Source organism: Lepidothrix coronata, unplaced genomic scaffold (genome assembly GCF_001604755.1).
Source record: "Lepidothrix coronata isolate B3197 unplaced genomic scaffold, Lepidothrix_coronata-1.0 Scaffold301, whole genome shotgun sequence".
NCBI lineage: Eukaryota > Metazoa > Chordata > Aves > Passeriformes > Pipridae > Lepidothrix > Lepidothrix coronata.
The window spans coordinates 408,303-422,821 of record NW_016690481.1 but is presented as its reverse complement, the minus strand read 5'-3'; the positions used below and the strand labels follow the sequence as shown (position 1 = coordinate 422,821).

Genomic DNA, 14,519 nt, shown 5'->3' with positions numbered 1-14,519 from the left:
AGCCAGAAGGTCCCCCCTGAGCCTCCTTTTCTCCAGGCTGAGCCCCCCCAGCTCCCTCAGCTGCTCCTGCTGCTCCAGCCCCTTCCCAGCTCCGTTCCCTTCCCTGGACACACTTCAGCCCCTCAGTGTCTCCCTTGTCCTGAGGAATCCAAAACTGACCCCAGGACTGGAGGTGCCTCAGCTGTGCCAGCACAGGGGGATGGTCACTGCCCTGGTCCTGCTGCCACACCAGGGCTGGTACAAGCCAGGATTACCCTTGGCCTTCCTGGCTTTCATCACAGCATTCCATATGGAGTGGCACAGGGCAACGTTAAGAAGCACAGCCAGGATGTAACTGGCAGAAGATCCACCCAGGGACAGATGTCCAGCTGACAGACCCAACCACCCCACCCTGCTTTACTTACACCCACTCCATTTCTGGGTGAAATTCTAGTCCTTGAGGCTGACAGACCCTTCTCCTTCCTCTCCACCCCCCTGCACACCCCCAGTGCCCAGTCAGTGTGACTGCAGAGTGCTCCACATACGGAGTTTGTAGTTCTCGTTGATCTGCCGAATCTCCCCGTTGGTGCGAGAGGCCAGGATTTCAATCAGGCAGCCTTCATCTGTTCCTGCTCCCTGGGGGGTGGCAAAGACAAGATCCAAGACTATGACAAGTGTTTGGATGGGCAACTATGACTTTCTGTTTGTTATATTTAAGTTAATAATAAGAAATTAATAATAAATGTACAATTATACCATATCATACAGAATTGACCGCAACTTAAGAAACACAAAAGAAGATTTCCAAACCTTTAGAGCCCTCCTCAGCTCATGCACGTCGTACATGGTGGTTGGAGTCATCAAACCAACAATCACCTTTTCAAAATTCCCACTCAACTCAGACTTCAAGTCATCAATCAAATCCTAGAAGACAGAGAGAGAGGAAAGGAGGTGAGAGAAAATACAGCTTTTGAGAACAGGAAGAACTTGTTCACAATTTTCTTCATGCTCCAGTCCTCCTTGGATAAACAGTTACTCAGAAGTGAACAAGACCAAAATAAACCTGGCCAAGGAAAGCTTGTGCTGATCACGCTGCCATGGAGACTGGATGTTGTTCACATTTCACCCCAGTGACACAACCCAAAAAATGTCTGCAACTTCCAATTCAAGCCACAGTCACCGGTCTCTGAAGAACACCTACCCTGCCAATAGTGCTTTTATAGGTGATCAGAACTTGCTGGCGTTGGGAAACGTTCAGTTTGGTCAAGGTCTCAATGATGGCATCTTCATCTGTGCCTGAAGAAACCAATGGAAACCAGTCAAGCTGCTTGTTCAAGAAGCAGTCCCGTGTCCAGGCTGTGCCATTACCCACACAGCCCTCACACCCCAGCACACCAGCTGGCTCTCAGCTGGGCAGCAGTGCCTCAGCACAGCCCCAGCAGGGCAGGACCACCCCACAGGGGAGGGAAAACAAGAGCCTCACTATGGCCAAGACTTGGATTTCCAGTGAGGTTCAAGTCACTCAGTTCCTTCCAGTGCCCTCTCACAGGGCAGTGGGGTGATTCCAAGGGCTGGATTTCCCCTCCAACAAACACCATAAAAACATTCCCAATCTCCAGGGGCATGAAGGAGGGTTTAACAGTGGAGGGAAAGCAACTTACCAAGTCCCTTCATGGCCTTCCTTAGTGCCTGTGCCTCTTGCTCAGCACTGAAGCTCGAGACTCCCTTGATTGTTGCCTAAACCCACAGGAGAGGAGTTATGAAAGGCAGACACAAAGTCATACATACACAGAGGTGAACTAGAAACAAAGAATATTCAAAAGATGCAAACACAGTGACAGTGTAAAGTCCACTCACCAAACATGAGTGATTTTATACCAGGGTTCCATCCTAAACAGAAATGGTTTGTTCTAGAGGGATATCCCAGCCACATAAGAAATAAGCCACAGGGACACAGAAGAAAATATCTTAATGTGGATGCCCCTGGAGTATCTAGTTTCCAGTCAAAGAATGGCACACAGCCTAACACCTCTGTTCATCCAGCTTCTTCCCAGCAGTTTTCCATGTAAATCATAGAAGAAAGGTTCCCATCAAAGCCCTATTTCTGAATTCTCCAAGAGCAGCCAAGGACCATCATTTTGTTAAATAAACGCACCAGGAAGTGCAGTGTTTTACCCAAAATGGAGATTCACAAATAGCTTCCTCCTGCCTCCTGTCCAGTGCCATTTCTGGGGGAATACACTGTCTCTTACAAAGCTCTCATGTTCTCAGGAAAATCCTCAGCAAAACATCACTTAACATTCACATGGGTCGGGCTTTCTGAAACAGTGACAGGGAAGTGTTCCCCCATCCCTGGAAGTGTTCCCCCATCTCTGGAAGTGTTCCCCCATCTCTGGAAGTGTTCCCCCATCCCTGGAAGTGTTCCCCCATCCCTGGAAGTGTTCAAGGCCAGGCTGGGGCTTGGAGCAACCTGCTCTAGTGGAAGGTGTCCCTGTCCATGGCAGCAGGGTGGAACTGGATTCAACCTGGAAAGAATAAACCCAGGAAGTTCATCTAGAGAAATTCCTGCTCTTTGAACTACCTGATATCTGACTGGTTTTCCATTAACTCCCCAAACGGAAAAGCCCGTATGTGTGGGTCATTATTTAGTATGAGGAAGCAGAGAGAGGTGATAAATTCCCCCCCATGAAGGGACAGACAGTGACAGCATTCTTCCTGCTGGGTCCTTATCTGAGCTCCACTGCCCACGTGTACGTGGTGGGAGCAAAGGCCTGGCACAGGGTGGCACAGCAAACACACACACTCACCATCGTGCTGGGGTCTGGTCAATCTGGTATTGTCCGTGTCCCAGGCACTCAGACAGCTGCAATAAAAAACACAGGGAGTGTTAGTTTTCCAGCAAATAATTAATAGACTACACCTACCCTTGCAGGTTAGTGGGGCTGGTGAAGTAACCCTCTAATTCTTTGAGGACTAAAAGCCACACTGAAGTGAACGCCCCGAGCAGCCTCCTTTGCAGCCCCGCTCTGCACTGAGCAAAGGCTGGATGAGGACAGCACAGGGCCAGAGCCAGGCTGGAAGGGACCTGCTGGGCAGACAGGTGATTAGCACTGGTAATTTAATAGGATTCTTTACTACTGCCACATTTGTGACAGCCTGCCTGAGGCTACAAGGAGAAGCAGACAGTGTCACCCTGCAAAGAGCAAAGAGAACAGGCTGGATTCCGTGTCCTCCAAAACACACGGGTCTCACCTTGGCGGGTGAGAGCCTGAGGGTGAAGAGGGTGAGGGTGAAGAAGGGTGACGGTGAAGAGGGTGAGGGTGCCCATGCAGCCCTAAAAGCCTTCATGGATCCTGCCTGGGAGGCAGAGACAACGTCGTGGTGTAGATGAGCAAACAAAGGATAACCTCATTCGAGCACTGGGGCAGGAGAATTACTTCCCCTCTTTATATTTTAATGAAACACTTTGTATTCAACACCTCAGTTTGGTGCAGTGTGTTCTTCCTCGTAGAGCTGCAGTTTTAGCTGGCAAAGCCCTCAAAACCACCAAAGATTAATTGCTGTCTGGCCATGGTTCTTATTTCTGCTCATAATTTTATTTTCATGTGTACAGCTCATACATCAACACACCCAAATTATTTTCCCATATCCCTGATCATCTGACAGGATGTCAAGTACCAGGACAAGGTTCACCTCCCTGCAACTCAAGTTATCCCAGCATCACAGGAGAGGAGTTAGGAAAGGCAGGCAATACATACACACAGAGGAGTGGAATTAAATAAAAAATAAGAGATGCAAACACAGGGACAGCAAGTAAAGGCCACCCACCAGCCCTGGGTGGTTTTACTCCAGGATGGAGTGAGGTCTCACACTAAAGCCCTGGAGCAGAGGCAGAGGTGCCAGCAGTGGATGACATCTCTCCTCGTGGTGCTCAGTAGCTGCTCTCCATGAGCCCAGGCAGTTGTGCAAGAGCAGGAGTGTGTTTGCTCATGCTCCACATGACTCCTGCACATCTGGGATGCACAGGCAGTGCTGTGCAGGCCGGTTAACTCACAGGGTGACACCCGCCAGGGATGTTACTCAGGGGCACTCCCCAGTGTTCCCCAGGTCATCTCTACGTCACTACACCCTGTGCAATCAGGTAACATATGGAAATTATTAATGTTGTGTTTGCTTTCTTTCATCTGGTCATAAATTTCAGTGTTCAGATTATGACCTAGGCCTCAGAAAAGTCATGTTTGCTCTTCTCTAATCTTTCACAGAAGCAAAAAGCCAATTTTATTTGCTTTTGCCAGATACTAAATACAGGCTTCAGGTTTCACTGATGTTTTTATGATGCAGTTCTACCATCCAGCTGCTTTGCACACAGCAGCAGGAACATCAGACAGGCTGGTTCAGCAAGTCAATTAAAGGGCAAAAGAAAGGTCAGAAACAAGGGAAAGGGGGTGGGAGGCAGAGAAACTCTGAGTGCAAGTGAACTGGCAGGAAGGAGACAGACCACGAGGAGAGGCTGCATGGACTGGACTGGGGGCAAATGCTCTCACAGTATCCATTTCCAGCAGAAATATCACATTGACTACTGACTGCAAGATTCTTATTTCTTCATCCAGTGAACATCACTGAGAGTCTAAAGAGCAGAGCACTGCAAAAGGCAGCACTGCAAACCCCACTGCTCAAGCTGCAGATGCTGGTTTGTTCTGGAAGTATTTCTGTGAATGAGCCACTGAAGTTACGGGGGGGGAGTTCAGCAGTCCAGCACTGGCCCCTGCCCCTGTGACCCTTTCAGAGCCAAAGGTGTCTGCACACACTGCTCAGGCCAGGGCTTTAGGTGAATAAAGCCCTCCTAAGTCACCCCTTGGTTAGCAGAGAGAGAAAGGAATTGCTCAGCAGATTTGCCAGTGCTCAGCAGCTTAACACAGTTCCTGGCCTGCAGCTCCATCAGGGAAAACCAGCTTCAGGATAGGAGCAACACCTCACTCCATGGTTTGAAGAATTAAACTATGCATGCAGAGGGGCAGCCAGCCAGTCCTATGGTGCCCTTATGTTATTTGCTTCACCCCAGAATAAAGGCCTGACACAGTAAACCTGGCTTAGAACAGGCTCAAAACACTGTGCCCAGAAGACAGAGTGCAAGCATCCATCCCATCACTCAATTTTTTTCCACGGATGATCTTTTCCTGGCAGGCAGTTATAAGTCCATATCAATATCCTCTAAAAGCTGAATCCAGAATAAACTTAATTTATCAGAAAATTGCTGAGACTATCCCGTGTTCTGCAAAATCAAGCCTAGGCTTGCTCTGAATCAGGTTTTCCTGACTCTGCTCAGAGCACACCCAGGTACCAGCAAGCAAAGCTCCCAACAGCTCGACAGGATATAAACACGGGGTATTTTGCCCAGTTTGAGCTCACAGCGTGTTGCCAGTCCCACACCTCGGCTCTGGAGTGAAAGCCGCTGCTTTGTCACCCATTCCCGCGGAGGCCAACGCTGGACTCGTCTGACGAGTTCTCCCGTTCCGGGCACGTTCACCCAAACACCACCCACACCCTGCACGGCTCGGCTTTTCCACTGCCCCGGCACTGCCGCCGATGTGCTGGATGTGCTCCAGGGGTGTCCCGAGCAGCTCCGGGGCTCCCGGCTCCGATCCCGGCCCCATCTGCAGCTCAGGGAGGATCTCCCTTCTGCCCCGAGCCAGCCGAAACATCCCCGCGCCTCCCAAACCACGACCTTTAGCTGGCCACTGCCCGCAAAACGAACAAGAAGATAATGTTTATGGCCTTGTACTTCTCATTTAGCCTGTCGCCCACCCCTGCCGTGCCCCCCGCCCTCCAGCATCCCGCGGGGAGGACGCGCCAGCCCGGGCATGGCAGGAGGAGGAACCCAACCCTGAGCTCCCCGTGCCCGGGAAGGGTCAGGAACCTTCTCCCTCCCCACGACCCGCCTGCCCGTCGGTCCCGAGCCCGGGCCGAGCGCCGGGGCTGCCCCAGTGCCCTGGCACGGCCGCTGCGCTCCGGGCACAGCGCGGGCACCGTCCCGGCCCCGCCGGCCGGGGACACCCCCGGTTCGCTGGCACTCACCCGCTGTCCCAGCCCGTGCCCTGGCGCGGATCGGGAGAGCTCCGGGGCTGCCCTGGCTGGCAAAGTCCCCGCCCTGGAGCGGGGTGGGACCCGCACGGCAGTGACGGGAGGGCGATCCAGCCCTCACTGCCCTTCCCGAGCAGTGGGCTGTAAACCAGGGCAGGGGAGGTTCCGGGGAGCCTCACTCCAGGCAGGAACTGCACTTTTGGGGTTACTCGGAGGACTGACAGGCTGGAATGGCTTCCACGCTCCCCGGCGTTCCCCGTAAAAATCTCGGGAACAGAGAGGGGCTGTGGCTGCAGCCTCTGATCCCTCATCCTGTGCTGTCTGGAGCAGGGCACAGCCGAGGGGGGAGCGAGGGGGACGACGGTGAGGAGCACACGGGCAGAGCAGCCTCGAACAAGAACTCCTGTTCCTCCCCCGTGTTGTTTTTCTTCCCCGTGTCGTGTCTCCTTTGCTCCCACTGCACCTCTCGGGGTCTGCGGCATCATTCCCCCTTGTCTAAGAGCTCTGTGTCACAAACGGCCACGATTTCTGTAAGAATGATTATCTGCATAAAGATTATTAATTTTGCCCTGATATGTGGCACTGCCCTCAAGTCAAAACCCTTCAGGCAAAGGGACTTCAGTCTTACCCCGATGTGACCCTGACAGGGTCAGCCATGGCCATGCTCATGGGGCTGACAGGGAAATCAGCCTTGAATAATACATAGCTTGTCTTCAAGTGTTTATCCTCAGGGATTTTGGTCTCCTCTGATGCCAAAAGTACCATTTTTAAAATGAGTAAATCAGCCCTCTCAGGTTCTTTTTTCCAGCTCATAGGACAGCTCTATCTCACCCCCGTGCCTCTTTGCACATGCTCTTTTGCTGGAAGGGACCTAAATTTAGCAGCTGGGATGCAGCTGTGTGGTTTATTTATTACAGCTCAGCCTCCCAGAACTGCCCCGTGGAGCCCAGCACCAGGGGGACACGGACCAGGGTGACAGCAAAAGCAGGTTCAAACCTCCAGCCCTCTCTTTTTCCACTGCAGAGCCTCTTTCCTTGCAAAATCTGGCACTTTCCCCTGAGCAGGATTCAGGGGGATGGTACATATTGCCAACTGTCGCTAAGGAGAAACTTCTCTTTCCTACGTCTACGAAAGTTTCCATTCTCATCCCTTCCTCTCACGTCAGCATTCCCTGCTCTGGGCCTGTTTTAATCCACCAGCAGAACTGCTGTGTTTCTCCATTTTATGTTGCCTGGGATATTTTTAGCCTGTGTATTTTAAAAAGCTTCATCCTTCTGTTTGCTTCCCAGCCTCTTCAGCCCCGAGGACTGGAAGGCTCTGACACTGCAGTCATTGGTATGTGCAAGAGTAATTATTTAAGACCATGAGTTGTTAATTTTCTTTGCAAGTTATTTATCCTTTAAGTATTGCACCAATCCTGCCATTCATCATTTGCATAATTTAACCTTTTCTTTCTCCCTGGGAGAGGAGGAATACTTGCCGATACATAGTGTTTGTGTGGATGTTTTTGGCCACCCAGAATCAGTCATGTAAGTGTAGTCCATTCAGAAGCCTGATCCTGATGCAACACACAGCTGAGTTCCCTGTAATCTTGGCTGGTTGTGGATGCTGGCTCTGGAGCCATCTGATTCAGACAGTCACGATTATTTGGACCAGAAAGGAAAACAAAAGTACAAAAGCTTCTGAGCGTGCTGAGAGTTGGCTGAGCTTCTCTGGAAGGTGGATGGAAGGACAGGGATTTAGGGAACCCTGTTGTACCTTGCTACAGGAGCTGTTCCCTTCAGGAAGGCGAAGGGTTGTTGCTGTATTTTCCTACCCGAGGCTCAGGTGACAAAGCTTTGTCTCTCCAGGAGCCCTTTGTGTGGAGTCTGCTCAGCTTTCCATGTGTTTTCATCTCTGAAAGGATGGAGAAGCTGTGGTTATCCTTCAGCGTCTCCAGCTGAAGACTGTCTGGCATAGCTTTGCTGTCCTTGCATCGAAAGAGGGACAGCAAAGGACAAGCCCACAGTTCCTCTCAGTGCAGTGACAGAGCACGTTGCTTTTCTGTTCATGGACATTTCCTGTTTGCCCCTCTGTAATAAAGCTCTTAAAGCCCCAGACTCTATGTGGTTACACACCTGCTCTCTGTTCCCACTCCATCCTGCTGTTCTCCCCTCTACAAAACACCTAATAAAAATTAAAGGTCACAGAAAGGCAGGGCAGTGTGTATTTTGTAAATAGAGCTCAAGCAGCAGCCCATCAGGAAGGGGGTGTTTATTCAAAGTCCCACAATGACAACAGAGCTGAGCCTCTTGAAAATGGCAGCATTTGTTTTTGCCCAAAGGACCTGGCCTTTAAATTTGCACCTCAGAGAGCAGAGGAGCCTTGTGCTGGAAGGAGAGATTTTCAGTGTGTCCTATGATTACCAAGTACCTGCCTTTAGCTTTAGAGGAACAGCCTCACCCACTCACTGAGCTCCAAATCTTGGCACTAATGAAGTCATTCATCAAGTGGGGGCCAGAATTTGGGCCTTTGGGGATCAAGCAGGCACTTTTAGGAGCTCATAAGGAAGGTGCTCGTTTTTATACAGGAGCACCAGCAGTTTGCAAGCAGCAGCCCCTACAATGGGGCTATTTAAGGGTTGCACAAGTGCTGTGGGAGCTGTGTTGGATGCTGCAGCTCAGGCAGTGCTGTCTCCATAGCAGCAGCACCCGAGGGTGGGGTGGAGGCTGAAAACCAGCCTTGCTTTTCTAAAGCACTGACTTTCCTGTGGTGGTAAGAGGGTAAAGAATTCTCGTGTTCTGTGTATGAATATCATAATAACCTCAAAGTGAATCCCAGCTGTCAGGGCTCACTGCAGAGGTGCAGGGGCACTTCTGACCCTTAGAGCAAGGGTGTCTCCAGTTCAGCACCATGTAAAGTGAAACGTCCATTTCCACAAGTCAGAGGGAGAAGCAGAGGTGTTTGGGGGAAGACCTTAGGAAGAGCCAGCCTGAAGCTTTTGTTCTATGATTGGAGCAAAGCCCTTTTAACACAAGAGAGAAGGGAGATGAAACACACTCACAGAAGTAGGTAAGCAGTGCTTATGTGAGGTGGGAAGACTGAACTATTCCCGTTCATGTAAGAAATGAAAGTTCTTAGCTCTTCATTACTCACCACTACCATTAGAAACACTGTTTTTACAGTCAGTATTACCAGAGGAATGTGCAGTACTCCCCCCTTCAGCAATCCAGGCAGATTTAGAGCCCTTAGCACAGCCTACCAGCACTGCTGTGCCAGTCAAGGGCTCTCTGGGTAGATTACATAAACATACATGTCACACAAGGCCAGGAAGGGACTGGGGAGCAGAAGTGATTTGAGGTAGTCCCTGTAACCCAAAGTGCCTGTAAAACAAGAGCCCACTTGGACTTGGTGGCCCACAAGCCTTGGACAATGTAAGGGGAGAGAGGAGTGAGCAGCGTGTGAGAGAGCCAGGAGTCAAACTCCCTGTTTCAGGTGTGCTTCAATGACAGGGGTGTGATCTGGGGGTGCTGTGCAGCACACAGGAGGGGATCCTGGCTGCTCTCACAGTTCCTCACACTGCCAGCTCCCACAGCACCTCGGATGCTGCCGCTCTGGGCGCTCTCCCCACGCTGTCCCCCAGCACACACTGTGCTCACACTGGCGGAGGTGCCCACATGCTCTGCCTTCCTCCCACAGAGGAACTCCAGGCTGCACGTGGCCACCAGCCCAGTCTGCTGTTTTCTTTCATGCCCTGAAGCTATAAACAGCAGGGAAGGCAAACAGCCCAGGGCCATCACGATCTGACTGTGTGGTGGGCTGCCTGTGTCCGTGCATCCATCCAAAGGGGAGGGCAGTCAGCAAACACCTCCAGAGTGGGGTGAGGAGCATGATCAGGCGCTTGTGGGGTGACACTTTTACCTTCAGAAAAGCCCCCTGCAGTCATAGAAGTTGTCCTTTGCTTTTGATCCCTGTGTTGTCCCACCTTCCACTGTTCAAAGTGAGCTGGGGAAATCAGGGCTGCTGTAAGGTCCCCAGCAGAGCCTGAGGCACAGGCTGTGGCAAAAGGCACACAGGAATCACCACAGGATCTAGGGCTGCCTGATAAGCCATTGCCATTACTCACTGGGAGGGCTGGAGTGCCTCCCCTATGGAGACAGGCTGAGCTGGAGTTGTTCAGCCTGGAAAAGTGAAGGTTCTGTGGAGACCAGAGAGCCCCTTCCAGGGCCTAAAGGGGCTCCAAGAGAGCTGTGGAGGGCTTTGAACAAGGGCCTGGAGCGACAAGACAAGGGGGAATGGCTTTAAACTGACAGCAGGCAGGGTTACATGGGATACTGGGAAGAAATTCTTGGCTGTGAGGGTGGAGAGGCCCTGGCACAGGTTGCCCAGAGAAGCTGTGGCTGCCCCATCCCTGGAAGTGTCCAAGGCCAGGCTGGACAGGGCTTGGAGCAACCTGGAGCAGTGGAAGGTGTCCCTGCCTGTGGCAGGGGGTGGGACTGGATGGGCTTTAAGGCTCCTCCCAACCCAACCCATTCCATGATTTTATGAATTACACTGCATGTTGTGGTATAGCCTGATTACATCAAGGACAAGAGACAGGCTAGACCACTGCAGTTGCACTTATAATTCTTTGTACAAACTGTAATGTATGTTCAACATCCTCTCTACCAAGACTAACTGATATCATTTAAGGCCCAGGCCTCAGGGCATTTGCCAGCTCCCTGGAGATGATCAGTCAGGGAAACTCCCAGTGCCCTGTGGAGGCTGGATATTATTTGTGGTCCAACGTGACCCCCCCCTTCCCCAAAGCTGCAGGCTATGAACTGCTACACCACTGCTTCCTGCAGCCTTAAATGCATTATCAACCCAAAATTTCATTTAATGGGCTTAATGAATGTTTACTTTAATTAGCATACATATAGTTCTGAAGAGGAAACAAGTAGCTTTCACTTTTTTCTTCTTAATTAATATCTGCCTCTGTGTAGTTCTATCTTACTGCTCTGCAACGTGGCTGTAACCCAGTTCCAGGGGATGGAAACAGCTCTGACTGCCCAGCTCAGGGTGGCTTCTAAGGCACACACACAGTCATTCCTTCAGGTAAAAGGGACAGAAACACTGGCTGATGCAGTGCTTGGAGCAAGGAAAAAAATGTTAAGCACAGGGCTTGGAGCAACCTGGTCTAGGGGAAGGTGTCCCTGCCCATGGGGGGGGTTGGAATTAGATCATATTTAAGGTCCCTTCCAATCCAAACCATTCTGGGATTCTATGATCTTAACATGATGGATCTAGTGCTAAAAAGCAACACGAGCAGGGCTGCTGCACAGGAGCACACAAACCAGGAGCACAGGATGCTACCAGTTAAGCTCGTACATAGGACTTAGTTCTCCCATAGTCAGGGCAGCAACCAGCCTCATCATCCACGCAGGGATCAGGAGGCAAAGCCAGGCAGCAAGGCCAGAGCCTACCCAGAAAACCAAGGCAGACACACTGAGAAACCAGGGGGACTTACAACAGGGCACCAGGGCTCACCCAGCAAAGTCAAAATTCACAGAACACTCTGAGCTGGAAGGAACCCACAGGATCATCGAGTCCAACTCTTAAGTGCATTCACTTCCCATACAGGGATCAAACCCCCAGCCTTGGCATTATTAGCTCCAACCAGCTGAGCTAATCTCAGAGCAACAGCCAGGCCTACCCTGCAGTTCCCTAAAAAAAAAAGGGGCTCCCCTGGCCCTGCATTTAAACAATGGTCGGTGGGCAAAGGGTGTGAGCAGAGCCAGGTGAGGCTGCCTGGGGCAAGGGGAGCCTGAGGGGCCACTCAGGACCCAGACACTTGAAACACAGCTGATAAATCCCTTCTCAGGGAGAGCCAACCTGCACGTTTCCCTTAGCATAACAACAGCTGCTTTCAAGAGGAGTGTGGAGTTGTGGTGCAAAGGGATGCTCCTTGGGAAACAAGGCTCTTTGTGACCCAGTGGTCCATCCTATGGATGTCAATCCAGGCTGTTGCATCTGACAGGCACGAGCCTGCAGGGCTCAGTCAGCTCCATTATTTCCATGTGTGCCTACTCTATATTCATTTACAGGCCAGCACTGCCATTACCATCGGATGGAAGGTGTTGGCTTCTAGCTGCAGGAAGTGCACCCATTGCTGGAACCATCGAGTATCTCCCACAAGGGCAAACAGGAGCACCAAAGAGGAGGAAACTTCCATTTTTTACACAGGAAAATACAGCTGTGAGTTTTGGAGTCTTTTTGTTCCTCTGCACAAATCTGAACCCAGCCAAATTCCTATCTCTGTGACAGCATGCTTGAGAACTGACCTTTCCTTGAGAGTGATGAAGAAGAGTGGTTTTTCTGGTCATACTGGTAGTGTTTAGGGGTCACTTGGACTTGGAAAGAAATGCTTGGATTCCAGAAAATCATGGGAAGAAAGAGAGATGGATAGAACAGTGGCTCTGCTCTTTAGCTGGTGAGAAGCTCAACAGATTTCTTTGCAGTAAATGTGTGTGTTTAAGGGGACAGAGAATCACAGACTCATTGAATGGTTTTGGCTGGAAGGGACCTTAAAGCCCCTCCAGTCCCACCCGCTGCCATGGGCAGGGACACCTTCCACTAGCCCAGGTTGCTCCAAGCCCTGTCCAACCTGGCCTTGGACACTTCCAGGGATGGGGCAGCCACAGCTTCTCTGGGCAACCTGTGCCAGGCCCTCCCCACCCTCCCAGGGAAGAATCTCTTCTTAAATATCTAACCTAAATCTCCCCTCTTTCAGTTTAAGACTGATATCCCTTGTCCTATCACTGGCTGCCCGTGTGAAAAGTCGCTCTCCCAACGTCCTTATCACGGTAAAAATAACCGGGTGATAAGGCTTAATTATTATGCGCTGAATTCAGGAAAATGTGACCATTACTTTGTTTCCCCTGGACAGTTAAGTGTCACCAAGCACAGGAAGCTGTGCCAGCTCTTTTCTACCTCGCTGCCGCTTCTCGAGCTCTCCAGAAGAGGCCAGTGTTGCCCTCGCCTTTCGGGGGCTGCAGGAAACCTTTCCAAGCGCGTGTTTTTATTTAGAAAACGCTGAGCTGTCTGGAAAGTTTGATGAAGAGGGATGCAGCTGTATTAATGTACTTCTTCCTGGGATTTGAATGCATTTTCTGTGCAGCGCAGGAGAAGCAGGGATCAGGGAGACAATGTGCAGGGAAGCAGTTCTGCTGACCACACCACTGGGGCTTGGGTATTTTAAACCTCGTGTCAAGGGATTTTAGCAGCTGAAGTTTGGTGTTTAGAATGGACTGTGTTAGTCAGAATGAGGCTCCTCTCTGCAGTGGGACAATTCTGGGAGCACTCTCGAGTTGTTCCAGGCTCACATGGGAGGAGCACAGGCCATGTCTGTGCTGGCAGCCCCTGATCAGCTTTTTCACTAAGAGCTTTCAGGCTCAGTTCCCTCTGATCCCTGTGAAGGTCACTGGGATTCCAGCAGCGCAGCCAAGCCTCGTGCCTTCTGGAATAACGAATCTCCTCAGCATCTGCAGCCGGGGATGGGCTCCTGCCGTGCTCCTGCTCCCCACAGTGGTCCCGGGTGGGACTGGGGGCTGTGGGCTGAGCCCCAGAGCCCCAGAGCCCCAGCCGTGCGTGGGGCTGACACTGCATTGCACCGCAGGTACAGTTAAAAAAAGCCTCTCAGAGCCAGGGAGGAGGCTTAGCACTGCATCTGCAGCTCTCTGCACGCAGAGGCTTTTATCTGCTTCGGTTGGAAATGACTCATTTCCCTGTACTGTACAGAGATGCCCAATTTCCTTGGAAATTGTTCAGTTCTGCAGAGTCCCCAGAAATCCCCGATGATGGGACTCAGTTTTTTGCACTGGGTGTTTTAGCTCAGTCTTGAGAGATGCCTGGGGATCTTTCACAGGGTAGAGGGATTAAAAAAATAATAAAAAAACATGGATAGAAGCAGCCAAGACTTCACCCAGTTCATATTTATTCTGAAGGGCAAGTGAACCCTCTGTATTGACCACTGGAAATCCATCACAGAGCCCCAAACCACAAGCAGGTTTGATGAAGATTAAAGCCTGTCAGATGAAAAAGGACTGTTTTCACACATGTGTTGGCTGCCTGGCTGAAATGACTGCAGTTCCAGCTCTGTGCATTTGGGGTGTCTTGTACACGACACTTGGAAATGAGGTGCAGCCAGGAGCCACTCTGAAGCACCCTACGAGTTATGGGTGGCTAAAGGTGGTCAAGGAGGACTCTGAGGTCTGCAGGGTGGGCTGGTGGGCCCTTACCTACCAGAGCTGCTGAGGACAAGGATGATGAAGAGGTGTAGCACTTACCCACAGTGAAGAGGCTCAGTGGCTCAGCAGAGAAACAACTGTACAGTGACCTGCTGTTAGATCCAGGTGCTAAACAGCACCCCCAGCCTGTGGTAACAAATTCTACTTGCCTGTTCTGAGAGCCATACCCATCTTAAAAGTCATCAAACACCA

General features: G+C 51.1%; 1 protein-coding gene across 1 annotated transcript in view; it reads right to left on the bottom strand.

The window, feature by feature from the left end:
* Positions 1 to 6,331, bottom strand: part of ANXA4 (annexin A4) — a 12,044-nt gene extending 5,713 nt beyond the window's left edge. The window contains 6 exon segments of the mRNA XM_017837371.1: positions 481 to 615; positions 790 to 903; positions 1,181 to 1,275; positions 1,641 to 1,716; positions 2,787 to 2,842; positions 6,055 to 6,331. Of these exon segments, the coding sequence (XP_017692860.1) occupies positions 481 to 615; positions 790 to 903; positions 1,181 to 1,275; positions 1,641 to 1,716; positions 2,787 to 2,789 (423 nt within the window). The 5' untranslated portion in view covers positions 2,790 to 2,842; positions 6,055 to 6,331.
* Positions 6,332 to 14,519: the final 8,188 nt, after the last annotated feature.